This window comes from Erinaceus europaeus, chromosome 6 (genome assembly GCF_950295315.1).
Source record: "Erinaceus europaeus chromosome 6, mEriEur2.1, whole genome shotgun sequence".
Taxonomy (NCBI): Eukaryota; Metazoa; Chordata; class Mammalia; order Eulipotyphla; family Erinaceidae; genus Erinaceus; species Erinaceus europaeus.
In genome coordinates, this window is record NC_080167.1 from 54,667,637 (window position 1) to 54,683,284 (window position 15,648).

Sequence of the window (15,648 nt, forward strand, 5' to 3'; positions counted from 1 at the left end):
GTTGTTTTAGGATTTTTAGCCTTTATAATCTAGTATATGCTATTCCTTCTGTCTTTATCTTAGTTGCAAATTGAGAATTAAATTACTCAAGCTGTTTTCTCATAGCATTGTTAGTAACTACTACTGTGGCTATGCTATTCTTTTATTTTTAAATCACTTCTTCCTTTATCTCAAAGTCCTCTTCCACTTCTTCCTAAATGGGCAGTTGTCTACTCTCTACTATATGTCCATGATTCTGCACGTATAGGTGCATGTAAGTGTATGTGTGCATCCTTTAATATATTGAAGTAGGGAGTCCGGGCAGATGATTGTGTGCTGCTGTGAAATCACAACAGCTGCAAACCAACTTGGAGAAGAGCTATAAAGAAAACACAGGTGCTTCTAGATCAGGGGTGGGAGACATCTCCCGTATAAGCCATATATAGCCCTTGAAATCATTTGGTCTGGTCCTGTCAAAGCAACCACAATTGGAACACAAAATTCAAGAAATCTAGTTTTTTCAAGCAACATTAAATGTAAAATTTTAATTTAATAATTTTTAATGGCTCTGAAATGATGTCATAAATGTCCAAATGGCCATCGGAAGAAAAAAATGTCCCCCAAACCTGTTCTAAGTAAAATAATAATAAATATTTAGACTTTGGATTAATTATCAGTCACCACAAGAAAGAAGGGAGGGTGGGGATAGATAGCACAATGGTTATGCAAAGAAATTCTCATGCTTAAGGCTCTAAAGTCCTAGGTTCAATCCCCTGATCACCATAAACCAGAGCTGAGCAGTGCCCTGGTAAAACAGAAAACAAACAAACAAAAGAAGAAGAGGAGGAAAAGAAGATGATGATGACAATGACAACGACAGGAGACTGGAGGCCTGGTAGAGTTATGAATGAGGACAAAGGGAACACAACTGCTAATTTTCAACAATGTACATATGAAATCTACTTGATGCTATCTATAATGCAGTTAACATCAGTTTACAAGAAAAAAATGACTTTTATTAAATATGCATAATTAAAACTCTTAAATGTGAAAAAACAAAAACACATGTTCTTTGGGGCCCAAGGCCTTTGACTAACATGAATCCAGTTAGGATTTCTGCAACATTCCAACATACTTTTAGAATGGTGACACAAACATTAAGCCAGTTAAGTCAGTTCAGTTGAGTTCATGTGGGAAGTGCTGCAGTTTTCTCCACAACTTTTTTCTCCTAAACTTTTTCTGGAATGTGGGTAACTTTAGGGCCCTGTTTCTTGATTTCTTACCATTCTGAATACTCCTGAAGTCACTCTCTGTGACACTGTATATTCTGTTTTTTTCTCTCAAAGAGTATTTACTAAGGTAAAATCAGAAGTTAATGGAAAAAATTGAAGATAGCTCTAGATGTCCTAAAAATATGCAATTTTATTAAAGTAGCTGGTAATCTCTATATTGTATATTTAATGAATTACTTCAATATGTTCTATTACTGTTACTCATAAATCATATTTCAAATATCATCAAAAAAGTTTGCTTCTACTCGCCAGAAGACATTTTGAGAGAAACATGTTACTAAATATAAAATACTAGTCGGTTCTTATAATCCTTTGCTAGTAAAATGATAGTGATATTATCAACCCTGGTAGAAAAATTTTAAAAACTAACTCCACTAGAAAATCGCCACCCATATAACACCACAACCAGAAAGATAATAAATGAATCAGATTGTGTGTAGCTAAAAGTATGTTCCTTTTAGAACATATTTACATACGAACTTTTAATCAGTCTGGAGCTAATGGGTCTCATTTACTGTAAAAGAACAAATAAGACTGTGAACTAAGAATAGCACCACAAATGTCAACTATAATCAAATTAAAGATGTTCTTTATAAAAATAAGAAATTTACAGCAGAGTGTGCTTATAAATGAACATTGAATAAAACAGTAATCTGACTAATAATCAGAAGTATATGTGTAATTATTCAACATGCTGCCCAATCAGCTACACTCCTCTTTCTGCTCTTCTTGATATGTAAGCACATTTCCCTAAGTCAAATAACTTACTGAGTAGACACAATTGTCAATAGGTGAAAACTATTCATCAATGTAAGGAATGGTGTGAATATGCTAGTAACATCTTACTTCGGCTTCAGTTTATATTGGTATTTAAGTTATTCCTCTTATTCCTTGTGTAAACATACAGATTTTCTTGTGGGAAATAATTTTTTTGTGTGCCTTAGTCTCTACAGCTTGCTGATGAAATCAACTGGGTCAGTATTACTTCCACTTCATAGATGTAGGCCCTTCACCACCACCCCCCATGCTATAGTCTGTCTTCATGTGGCAGTTCTTGGGGCAAAGACCACAATATATCCTCACTTAAAAGAATCCCTCATCTTATTTCCTCTACTTATAATCTTCTTCCTTTTGTATGACCTTTCCTATTAAAAGTTTAGGCTTAATTCATAAATCACCTCTTCTCTGAACTAGAATCCACTGAGAGAGATTTAATCATTTCTGTCTCCATTCCCAATAAGACTTTACTCAGAATGTTTGCAATAACATTTATCATAGCAGATCACAGTCAATGATACGCACATCTATTTCCCCCTGCAAGCCTTAGTCATCTGTGTATCTCTTTCACTGATTATGGCATGAAGTCACTGATTGATAATTTTTGTAAGTTGGAAGAGTGGCCTGACAAACAAGACAGTATTGTTCTTGATAGTTGATTCTTATTGGGAGATGAAAAGGCTTGAGATTAAGGTAGGAAACCAATGTAAATTCTAAAGAGTGATTTTAAAATGCAGATAAAGGGGTTCTACAGTGGTGCACACAAATGAACACAAGGACCAGGTTTTAAATCCCTGGTTCCCATCTAGGGGAAGCTTCCCAAGCAGTGAAGCAGGTCTACAAGTGTTTCTTTCTCTCCTTTTTTCTCCCTCTACCCTCTAAGTTTTATTCTGTCTTATCAAATGAAAGACAGTAAACTGTAGATAATGGGAGAGAAGACTTTGCCTTAAATCTAGACAACAATTAATGGCTGCTAACATAACTAAAACAGATCTACTACCATATGAAGTGAAGGACTTCATTCCTAAATAATCAACAGTTTCTTCAAGTACACCATTCTTAATATGAGCTCTTTAAGACAGGCAGAAAAGTGAGGACATTATTGATAATGAAACACCTATTTTCTCCAGAAAGACTCTCTAAGAAAGCATGTCTTTTATCATCAGTTCTGAAAGGGTGGATATAACTTTTTGTAAACACCAATAAAGAAAAATATTCATTGAATTCCTACTTCACACCCAATACTTCAAGATTTTTTAAGAATTACCATATTTCACTAATTTGAGTATGACATCATAGTCCCTGCTTCACAGAGAAGGAAACTGATGATAAAAGGAATTATATGAGTTTCTAAGGCTAAAAACTTAGTGGGGAGTTTTGATCAAACCAAATTTAGGGTTCTTTTTACTACACCCTATGATGACCTACTTCCTGCTTAAAAACCATGTGATTCCCATATTGCATTACATTAAAATTATTCTCATCTTAAGACACCATTCTTAGGATATTTCACATTTGCTAAATTGTAGCTTGAGGATGCCTTTCAGGTGAAGTTGGAGAATCTGGCCATATTCTTTGGGCATTTCATGGAAACCACGTTTTGGTAAATGGTTGTCATAGTAGTGATGGCTGATAGGTGTGTCTTCTATTGTTTTAGAGAATGGCCAAAAACCATACAGCTTCACATGTTCGCATAGTTCAACTGCCACACTTGTGATCATCAGGCCAGAGGACAGGCGATATTCTGTCACACCTTTAGTTCTCCAGAAAAGAGCAAGATTCTTCAGGTATTTGGGGTGGAAAAATAAAACCTTTGGCCTTGCTTTAAGCAACTTCAGTGTTTCATATACTCTAAAAGAGGGACCAGTGTTGGCTCTGAAGGAAAATGCTGGCAGAAGAAAGAAGGCATCTCCATAGGTTGCAATGTCCTCCAGAAATACTGATCTTTTTTCCTTTAAGTTTCCATATCTGCCAAATGTTTAAGAAATCACAGTAATAACAACCAGAATAATCAAAGTGGCAATTTAATGAGATGAAGGTAAATGTACCACTGAAGTATTTATACCACTATATATAAAAGAGACAATGGTAGGCTCAGGGAAAAATTCAAGTATGTAAATATCAAGGGCAGTTCCTTTAACTCTTTTTCATGGTATATTGAGACTTCTATTTCTATTTGTTTAACCGAGTGATATCCTGACTGAATATACCTTTCTTATATGATTTTATCTTCCAACTCAGTGATTTTTCCTGGTATTACTGTTTTGATGCAGAAACATCTTGAATATATAATGACAAAATATTTTCTCAAACATAACACATTTTGCAAATATCAATGAATTATAAATTCCATTTAGCTTTATATTTACAATGTGACTTGTGTGTCTTTGTTCATGTCATTATAAAATAAGTTTTCTTTAGGAAATGTGAGATAGTAATACAAACACATACACATATGCACCTTATATTTTAAACTTTCTCTATGTGTTGTGGTAGTCCTATATATTTAATTTCAGTAATACCTTAGTAAATATAACTATTAGTACAACTATGTGTGTTTAGAAAATAAACTTTTGGGAGACAAGTACAATGTTGTATATTTTCTCAAGGCACACTAAAACTACTTAAGGAATATATTCTACTAATAATGATAATTAGTCACTTTTGATGAAAATAATTGAGTAAGACTATGTATGGATAATTTATCAACTAGTATTTGTAGTAATTGTCACTAAAAATGAAACATAGAAGTAATTTTCAGTATTGAAGAACTTCAAATGAAAACTGAATTAAATAGGTTATCTTAAAGCTGATTTCTCTGAAGTTTCTAAATAGACTAGTTCATCAAAATTTTCTACCAAGAAAAAATAGTGCTAAAATTCTGAAATATAACTGAAAAAAATTCCTTTGCTATGATTAAAAGGCTGAAGAAACAAATAGGTGTTCATTTGATTTTAAGATTCAATCTGTGTGCCGTTGGAAGCCCAGTGATCATATTTCTTATGAATCACAACCCTGATAGTTAAAAAAAATTACAAATACATTCGTATATTTTACCCAAAACCCATTACAGCTTTATTGCAAGTTAGTTTAAGCAATAAGATTATTGTTCATGTTAAGAAATGTGTTGATGAGTGAAAAAAAATAGTTCTTGAATAATGAACTTATGTTGAGGTACTTACTTTAGCCTTATGATACTGGGATTTATTGTCACAAGATTAGTTTTACTGCCAACATCTTTACTAACACTGCCTGTGGTTGGAGGGAGATTGCACCTAAAATTTGGAAGGCAAACTACATTTAAAATACAAGTTGAAAAAAGTGTATACACATATACAAGCACACACAATCACTGTTCTAATATTAGTGAAAATAATTATTAAGACAGCCTCAGAATATATTTAATTTCCGTTCAAAAACACTTAAGAAGTACTAAAATCATTGTTAGCATTTCAACTACAGAAAAGTGTAATTTGATAGGTGCTGTGAATGTTGATTAAGAGTTTATAAAAAAAAAAACTAGAAGTGAGAATTAGAATTTATCTACCTTTTGAGGAGTTCACAGCCCATTTTAAATGATTGTTATTGGGTTGTGGAGGCAGCGTAACGGTTATACAAATGACTCTTATGCCCCATGTCCAAGGCTTAGAGGTCCCAGACTCTGTCCCTGGTACCACCATAAGCCAAAGCTAAGCAGTGCTCTGATTAAAAAAAATAATAAACAAATAAAGATCTTTACTGAGTTTGATTAGATTCTCACAGCAGTACAATTACCAATTCATAGATAAGAAAAAAAATCAAGTCATTTAACAAAGGTTATAGACTGCCAGAATCAAAAACTACATTTAAAAAATCAAATCTCCTGACTCCCATATGGGCAAATTTCAACCAAATATGCTTTTAACAAATAAAACCCTAGTGTTTCCCATAATGATGTTTTCATATTAATGTTCTCATCCTCTCTTGAGTGTTAATTTGATTTTAAACTGGAACACATATTAAGATTTGTATTGTATAATTATATTACTGTCCAAAGAGGGGGGGAGTTGGATATGACTCCCTGAATACTGTTTATAAAATTTTAAGTACTGGGTGCTCCCTTAGGAAGGCTGTGTAAACTTGTTGTACTCATCCATATAAGTGGCTTGAAATAATTTTATGCTTTATGAAATATACAAACAATGGAAAAACATTAGCCTCTTTCATTTATTAAAAATGAGACATCAGAAAGGAATTAAAACACCTGTTACCTTGGAGAAAGTAAGTGTTAAGAGAGGTAATGAATCACAAAACAGTCTCATTATTGAGCTTCCTGTTTAAAAAAATGTTTACTTTCTAAAGTAATCCCATATCCTTTGGAAGAATCAAAGGTGATTTCCAGCAGGAATCTTTTTGGGGTAATTGATGGATATTACATAGAGATAAAAGTAAAGTCACTCATTACTATTTTTATTTCTTAATTATAGCTCTAAATATTTTTAAATGAAAATAAAAGAAGTTTCCAGGTTGGTTTATAAACTATGCATATGTTCAGTCAAAAATACAAATAAGTAACAGGCTTAGAAACTAAAAAAAATAATAATAATAATAATAATGGCAACATCCATTTCTTATCCTAATTTGACCTTGCAATTGAGGAAGCTAACTTCAAAAAGAACTCTGTATTTAGAAAAATAATAGGCATCAACAAGTATAGAATTTAGAAATACATACATTCAATATCAAGTATCAGAAATTAAATAGATGCTAAATTTAGAACATATTTTAAAACTAAACCAATTCCATTTATTATATTTGCCCTAGGAAAAAAACAGATTTAGACATAATACCAACCATAAATGTTTTGGGAGTTTTAGTTCATAAAATTACAGAAGATTATTTATCATTGTTACAACCTTTTCTCATTGGATACTTTAACAAAATAGTTAAGTCATTCCACTACTGGCCACTCTTAACATTAATCACAAGAAACACATATAGTAATTGTTGAACTACCATGAATGTTTTTCCATCGTTACCTTCAGCATATAATTTTACAATAAGATTAAAGTGAAGAGAAGCTACTGATTCCAAAATCAGAATTCTTTTTCATTTGTTACAAGGGGCAACATGAAAGGATCAAAGGCTCTCCTTTGATATGCAAAATAAGTGTGCCTTAAATAGGAAAAAACAGAATACCATGTACTTTGTGAAGAGGTGCATTTCAGTTGAAATTCCTCCACATAGAACTGATCTGCCTTTGTCTCATAAGCTGAAAGTGGAGGTGCTCTGCAGCTTGTTTATGAGTGAGGAATGAGCACACAGAAAATGCGCTTCTGTTTATCACAGGCAACTAGGTTGTGGGAAAAATCATGATGTATTTTTGCATAGGAAAAATACACCATAACTTTTCCAACAACACAACAGTTGACAGTGAGATATAAACATTTAAGTGTTACAGTTCTTTTATAATTTGTCTAGCAGGTTTTTCGGTGTTTAAAAAAAAAAAATTTAAAAAGACCAGAATTTCTAAAATTCCAAACCAAATAATGCTATCATGATAATTAGAAACAACAGTGATAAACATAAAATAATATATAAATAATACATATAAAAATGAGAACAATAAAAACAAATACCAATAAGCACTGGCCCAGACTAGCATTTTGCCAAGTAGTAACTGAGAACTAAACTTCCTTGAAACACTGCAATAAAAGGAAGTCAGCGCTCAAGGTTAGTGAACAGGGGAAGTCCTTCTCAGAAAGCCATGGCATCGTTAGTACATTGATGGTTCTGATAGGTACTGTAGTACACACCCATTTTCACCTTGACTTCACCCAGAATTTCTGAGAAGTAAGTGAACACAGCATATTTTTTTAAAAACCAGAATATTGCTCAGCTCTGGCTTGTGATGATGGAGTCCAGGACATTTTTATCCATCTGGCACTGATATTCTGAGGACTTCGTGAACCACTTACACTTTAGGAAATTAACTAAGATCACCTGTGGACTTGAGCAAGACAACTTAAAACTTTAAATTTCACACAGAGTATCTTTCCACCAACCCTTTAAAATACCTGAATGGACTCTGGTTTCAAAGAAACCAGTTTCACAGCTCTTACCTAAATACAAAGTCGGACTTGTCGATTTCAGCTCCACAGAGAGACTTATTCAGAATCCCCCCATTTCCAACCACGGCACACTGATTGTAAGGGTAATCAATAAAAGGCTGTGACTAACAGAGAGAAAGGGAAAAACCTATCATTAAAATAAATCCTTAGCCTTAAAAATCACAAACATCATCAGCTTATTCGGACAGCTTAATTACCATGCTAAGGAAAGAAAAAAAAAACAACCAACAAACAAGAGAAAAAAGAAGCAGATGTAATACTGTAGTAAGCTGATCAATTTATGACCTTTGAATAAAGGATGACAGAAGACCTAGTGGGGGTTGTATTTTTATGTGGAAAACTAAGAAATGTTATACATGTACAAACTATTACTTATTTTCAAATGTAAAAAATTAATCCCCCAATAAAAGAAAAAGTTTTTAAAAAATGAATATAAATTCCCATAAGTCTAAATTTCATTTCTCTTGAGAGAAATATACAGCATATCACATAGACAAATTATAGTAATTTCTATGCAACACGTAAATAATGTATTTACATCATATAATTAAAGTAAAATAAGAATAGCAAACACCTAAGTTGTGCCTTTCCAACAAACAGGAACATTTTCAGCAAAAAAGAAGAAAATAAAGCAATTACAATGTAGCATAAATTCTCTGTTCCTGAGCATAAAATTAATAGCTAATTTAGGAAAAGTTTCCTGTGGCTGTTAAGTAGTTAGACCCCATGGCTCAGTGATGGTGTAAGATTTATGCCTTCCCTCTCCAAAGGTGACCAGCTACAATGCTTCAGGGAAGTGTACTAACTCTGCTGGCATATTTCAAATTAATTTCCAAGGCCTGAATTTTTTTCTACTTCCTCCAGGAACCCAACAAACTAATCCCCTAAAGATTTTCCACTTTCACCATGTCCTCCTCAATCTGAAACAATGTAACTTTTTAATTCCATAGTGTACTTTTTCTTTGTTGGGTGCTTTTCTTAAAGTAATGGGGTGACCTTGACCAGAAGCAAGGACACCAACTCAGTTTTCATTGTAAGGTCCCAATTTACCACTTCTGTTCCTAGAATTTGACTGTATGTTCTCAAGGACAAAGAGTATGTTTATTACTTACATCTCTCTCATCTTCTAATACAGACTTGGCATTGTGCAATGCACGCAGGAACTTTTGTATAAATGTTTGCTAGAACAATGGCCCATGATAGTATAATCCCAGGGCTACACTACACCCCACTTGTACCAGCTTGTTGGTGTCAACTAGTAGATATTCAGAATCAGTCAGGGTAGGGGTATTTACACCACTGAAATAAGCAAGCACAGCAAATCAGGACACCCTACTGGACAAAGTCAAGTTACCACTGCAAATGAGCAGGCATCAGAAATTGAGCAGACAAATATGAATATATATGGGTTCTGGATCAGATCAATGAAGTAAACAGTTAATTGTTATTTATATATTTTCTTCAAGTCTGGGAGATACTCTCTGCCCTGATTCAGCTTTCTAGTCCTATTCTCAACTCTAAAACCATCTTTCCAGACAATATTTTTAGACCACCTCCATGTTAGCTATCAAGCTCCAGCAAAAATTACCAAAGTCAAGGACCCCTAGGAATATACTTAAAATAGACTTCCTAGCTTCTCTCCATCCTAAGATCCCTATTCTCATCTGCTCTATCCTTACTTTTTGGTTCCTGTTTATTAAACATTTTTGTCCTGCTTTATATCTTACCACCTTTCAACTACAAAGTTTTAAATGCTACTATGATTTCATCCTAAATGAACTCCCTGGGCAGATGATTCCACCAATGTGTCCTTGAATCTCACCTCTCCAGAACCCTGTCCCACTAGGGAAAGATATAAACAGGCTGGGGGTTATGGATCAGTCTGTCAATGCCCATGTCCATCAGAGAAGCATTTACAGAAGCCAGAACTCCTACCTTCTGCACTCCATAAATAATTTTGGTTTATACTCCCAAAAGGGTAAACATCAGAGGAAGATGACCAGAAGGGTCTGAACTCCAATTCCACCAGGACCCAGAGAGAGAAGAGGAGAGGAGAGGAGAGGAGAGGAGAGGAGAGGAGAGGAGAGGAGAGGAGAGGAGAGGAGAGGAGAGGAGAGGAGAGGAGAGGAGAGGAGAGGAGAGGAGAGGAGAGGAGAGGAGAGGAGAGGTAGGAAGTAATAGGTGTGACTTAGAAATAGAAAAAATGAGCAAATAAATATAAACAACAATAGCAGTAACAACAATAACAGCAACAAGAACAAAAATGGAAGAAAATGACCACCAGTAGTAGTGGATTTGTAGTGCAGGCACCGAGCCACAGCAATAACCTCTGGAGGCCAGTTTTCCCATTTTGTTGCCCTTGTTGTTACCCTTGTTGTTGTCATTATTGCTGGTGTTGTTGCCAGATAGGACAGAGAGAAATCAAGAGAGGAGGGGAATACAGAGAGGGGGAGAGAAAGATAGACACCTGAAGACTTGCTTCACTACTTGTGAAGCGACCCCCTTGCAGGTGAGGAGCCAAGAGCTTGAACCAGGATCCTTACACTGGTCTTTGCACTCTGAGCCATGTGTGCTTAACCTGTTGCACTACCGTCCAGCCCCCAGAACATTCCTTACCATTAATAAACAAAGCCAGGGCCAAGAGGAGTGAGAGGTTATGATAGAGCCAATGTGGTTCTAGGAAGCTCAAAAAAACTCTAAATTTCTAAAACCAACATGTAACTGGTGTATCTGGGACATGGAAAACAAGAAGAAAAAATTCTATTTCTTTTTTTCTTTTAATTAGTGACTTAATCATGATTGACACGACTGTGAGATAAAAGAGGTTTCCTTATCCTTTATCTCTCTAGGAGTATGGACCAAGAATCTTTATGGGGAACAGGAAGGTGGGAGGTCTGGCTTCTGTAATTGCTTCTCTGCTGGACATGGGCATTGACAGGTTGATCCATACCCCCCAGCCTGTTTCTATGTTTCCCTAATGGAGTAGGGCTCTGCATTGGAGGGGTTCCAGGATACCTTGCCCAGGGAGGTCAGATTGGTATCATGGTGGCATTGGCAACTTGGTGGCTGAAAAGCATTAGGATATAAAGCAGGGGTGGGGGAGATAGCATAATGGTTATGCAAACAGACTCTCATGCCTGAGGTTCCTAAGTCCCAGGTTCAATCTCCCGCACCACCATAAGCCAAAGCTGAGCAGTTCTCTGGTGTATAAATAAACAATAAAAAAAGATGTAAAGCAGAATAAAGTTGTTTAATAATCAGTAATCTAAAGGTAAGTGTGTAGCAGGTAAAATTTGGAGTCTTCATTATAGAAGAAGCTAGTAAGTCTATTTTGGGCATATTCAAAGAGTTCCATGACTTTACTAATTTTTACAACAGCTATCATGAAGGTGGGCTGAATATTTATTGTCTGGGAAGATGGTGTCAGAGTTAAGAACAGGACTAGAAAACTGGATCAAGGCAGAGAGAAGCTCCCAAATATGGGAAAAGTATATAAATGCCACTGACTTTAAACTCCACTGATCTGACCTAGATTCCAGAAAAGGAAGGGCCTATGAGATAGGGCACATGTGCGCACATATCCATAAGTTGGGGTAAAGCATATCTTAAAATAAAAGTGTGCAATAGTTTACTGTGACTCAATAGGTGTAACAAGCAGGTAGAAAGACCCAAAAAATACACCATAAAGTACTCAATCAAATATTTTCTACTTAGACCTAGATACCCTCTCACCTATTTCCTATTTCACTTCCCTCAATCACTCTAAGTCTAACCTTGTCAGATAAATTAAGGACTACAAAAGCTGGATAGGAGCAAGAGACTGGCACACTTTAATGATGGCCATTTTGGCCACCACCAGGCCACCCCATCAGCCAGGGCCCTAGTCAGGGAATCTTGGGATTCCCACACAGATATGAAGGACCTAGACTTCTAACACATCCTTCTCTCCACAATCACTGGTCATTCACATCAGGAACAACATCATAAGGAATTGATTCAAACATATTGTTATTAACATGTTACTCATGCCAACAACCATATGAACACTTTACAGATGGGGCCAATACTAAGTAGTGATTAGAAAGAGGTGGAAATGGGATTCAGACACAGGCAATCTGATCTGAGTCCATGCCCAAGTTCACATGGCACAGCTCTTTTTCAGAAGAGAAAACATTAATTATATGCTTTAGAGGGAAAGATAGAGACAGACTGGGGGTATGGATCAACCTACCAAGATCCATGTTCAGCAGAGAAGCAGTTACAGAAACCAGACCTTCCATCTTCTGCACTCCATAAAGAATTTTGGTCCATACTCCCACCGGGATAAAGAATAGGGAAGCTTCCAATGGAGACAGTGGGATATAAAACTCTGCTGGTGGGAACTGTGTGGAATTGTACCCCTTTTGTACTATACTCTTGTTAATCACTAATAAAAAAAAAAGTGCCTTATTTCTCTTTATATATATAACAGCCACAGCCATGAACAGTGATTATTTCTTAGAGACTTCAGGTTATTTCAACTCACTGAAGTTCTAGCTCAAGATGCCTTCAGACAGTGCTTGTTCAATAGTACCACAATAATCTCTGCATTTTATAGATAGGCAGAATGTAAATATGCCCTTTATCATACAACAGAAAAAAATTATTGAAGGGAACATATCTCCAATTAAGCACTTGAAATAATACATGTTTTCCCCTGGTTTCTTGGTCAACTTGAGTAAAACATCTGTATGCTTTGGCCTCTCATGCTCAGTTAGAATTTAAATGAATTACAAACTTTAATGTTGTTCAAAACAAACTTGCTAAGAAAATGCAAATGTGTGCCATTCAACTGGCACTGTCTGCTGGAGGCTTTCTCTGGTTCAAAGTCAGCTTTAATACTATCCTTTTCAAGTTACTTAGAAAGGTTTATGGAGAAGTAACTTCACAGCATTTAATCAAAATCACTTGTTGCCTTCTGCTGTGTGTCCTGTATTCTCTGAAACTGGGGGCTATAGAGAAGAGCAGGGCAGACGAGAGTAGATGTGCTCAAGAAGCTAAATAAGTAGTAAAAAGGTCATTTCATAAAGGAGTTGAATTTCAAGGGCAAATCTTTAAGCTACTCAGAAAAGTTACTAAGTTTTACAATTATCACTATGTTGACTTCAGAATGTCCTCCTCCCAAATCTTTAAAATTCAGTACCAGTTTGGTAGTGGGAGAGGTATGCTGACACGTTTTAGGAAGAATTCTCCTGAAACAACATTTCCTTAATAAGATTAATTTTTTTAAAAAAGGATCTTAATTTAGAGAAAATAAAAAACCAACAGTGCCAGTTTGGAAAATGGCTGCTGTTAATGGTATACAGAATTAATGAGCTTAAGTTGAGGTATTCTTTACAGGGTGCCAATTAGAGACCAAAATACTTGCTGCTCCTCTATTTTTATCAGTCTAAAAACTAAGAAAACAACAAGCAAACAAACAAAACCAGCAAAAAAAAAAAAAAATGCATGGATGAAAATGTGTCCACTGTGGAACTTTCCAAGGCTTTCCCTAATGAAATTCTTAGTTGTTATCTACAATGATTGGTGATTTCAATGCAATATGTTAACATTTTTACAATGCACTGTAAGTTACCTGTAGTCCTCCTTTCAGAAACTTCACAATATTTTTCTATCATTTTCTATTAATTTCTCATTTCCACTCAGAAAATTGCTCTTTCTTTAAATTGGAATATAAAAACACTGGAACAAGTTACATGACTAATAATGAATTATTTGAACCAAGTCAAAGGTCCACCAAAAAGGACAATCAAATATCCTGCGGCATATACAAAGTGATACCATTTCCACAATACTATAAATACTGGCTTACTTGTTTTTAATTAAATCATGAAAGGATGCCTCATAGATATGTTGATAAGTGATGAGATGTTCTTCATGATATATATCTTCCCCAAATTTGAATTTAAATCAAGGGATAAATTTCCTCTTGTGACACTGGCATACTTTAACGATGACTCTTTAGTCACTATCAGGCCACCCCATCAGCTAGGGCCATATTCGGGGAGTCCTGAGATTCTCAAATAGACATGATGGGCCTAGACCTTGAATAAAACCCTCTCTCCATTGTTACCTGTCATCTCTATCAGAAACAACAAAATAGACCCCTTTGTGGGCCCCCCCAAAGGCCTTGCCCTCAACTTGGATCAACAGCGGTAGAGAATGTTCCATCCTCTGCAGGGAGGCAGGACAACATACTCTATGCTACACCTGAGGAAGATTGGTCCTGATATTGGGGCAGCTTGGAACATTCCTACTCATAACCACAGAATGTGAGCTTGGATCTACAAGGATGCAGAGGTCACATAGGCTCCTAAGCTGAATATGGGCCCCTGATCACATCAAATCTATGGGGTTAATAGTCAACAATATTTATACACCTTTCCCATATTTGGGAGCTACTCTCTTCTCTGATCCAGCTTACTGATCCTTTTTCCAGCCATGGCATCCTCTCCCCAGACAATAACTAGGATTCACCTATGTATCAAATTTCAGGCTCAGAGAAAAAAAACAAGCTAGTATAGCCACAGGCCCTTTGGAATATAACTAAAATAGGCCTACTAGCTATCTAGAAAACAGAGACTACCCCTCAACTCTTCATCTGCACTATTCTAGCCTTTAGGTTCATGATTAGTCAACAAGTTGTTTGGCTTTATATGTTAACTCTCTTTTCAGCCACCAGGTTCCAGATGCTAGCATGATGCCTATCAGATGTCCCTGGACAGACAACCCCACCAATGTATCCTGGAGCTCTGATTCCCCAGAACCCCGTCCCTCTAGGGAAAGAGAGAGGCAGGCTGGGAGTATGGATCAACCTGTCAATACCCATGTTCAGTGGGGAAGCAATTACAGAAGCCATACCTTCCACCTTCTGCATCCCACAATGACCTTTGGTCCATACTTCCAGAGGGTTAAAGAATAGGAAAGCTATCAAGGAAGGGGATGGGATAGGGAGTTCTGGTGGTGGGAATTGTGTGGAATTGTACCCCTCTTATCCTATGGTTTTGTCAGTGTTTCCTTTTTATAAATAATTTTAAAAATTCCTCTTTCAATGATGCTATATTATTACTTATTTATTTGACATGTGTATAGTAATAGCTTATAAAATATATACATATATATACATACATATATATATATATATAGAGAGAGAGAGAGAGAGAGAAACCAAGGGTGGTGGAAATGTGTACACTTGGTAATGTTGTGGGAGCTTGGGTTATACACTGAATGCTCCAGATAAACATCTCTGACTTACTTATAGAAGCTGTTTATTTACTACAAATTCAAATTCAAACATATTTAGTTCCCAAAGATTAGCCATATAAAATTAAGAGTTCTTTGTGAAGGAATTGACTTACTCAGTTGAACTGACAACTCAAGGAATCTTATTCTAGGTGGCAAATGGTCATCTTCCCAAGCCCCGGTGATTGATTACTATGCAGAAAGCCTAA

General features: G+C 35.8%; 1 protein-coding gene and 1 pseudogene across 1 annotated transcript in view; one reads left to right on the forward strand and one right to left on the reverse strand.

Annotated features, from left to right (window-relative positions):
- Positions 1-3,420: 3,420 nt before the first annotated feature.
- The window catches only part of ST8SIA6 (ST8 alpha-N-acetyl-neuraminide alpha-2,8-sialyltransferase 6), a 157,460-nt gene continuing 145,232 nt past the window's right edge, over positions 3,421-15,648 (reverse strand). The window contains exons 6-8 of the mRNA XM_007526225.2: positions 8,150-8,262; positions 5,231-5,323; positions 3,421-4,016 (exon numbers count right to left, since the gene is read on the reverse strand). Of these exons, the coding sequence (XP_007526287.1) occupies positions 3,548-4,016; positions 5,231-5,323; positions 8,150-8,262 (675 nt within the window). The 3' untranslated portion in view covers positions 3,421-3,547. The remainder of the gene's footprint in view (positions 4,017-5,230; positions 5,324-8,149; positions 8,263-15,648) is intronic.
- Positions 7,478-7,552, forward strand: LOC132539167 (U7 small nuclear RNA; annotated as a pseudogene).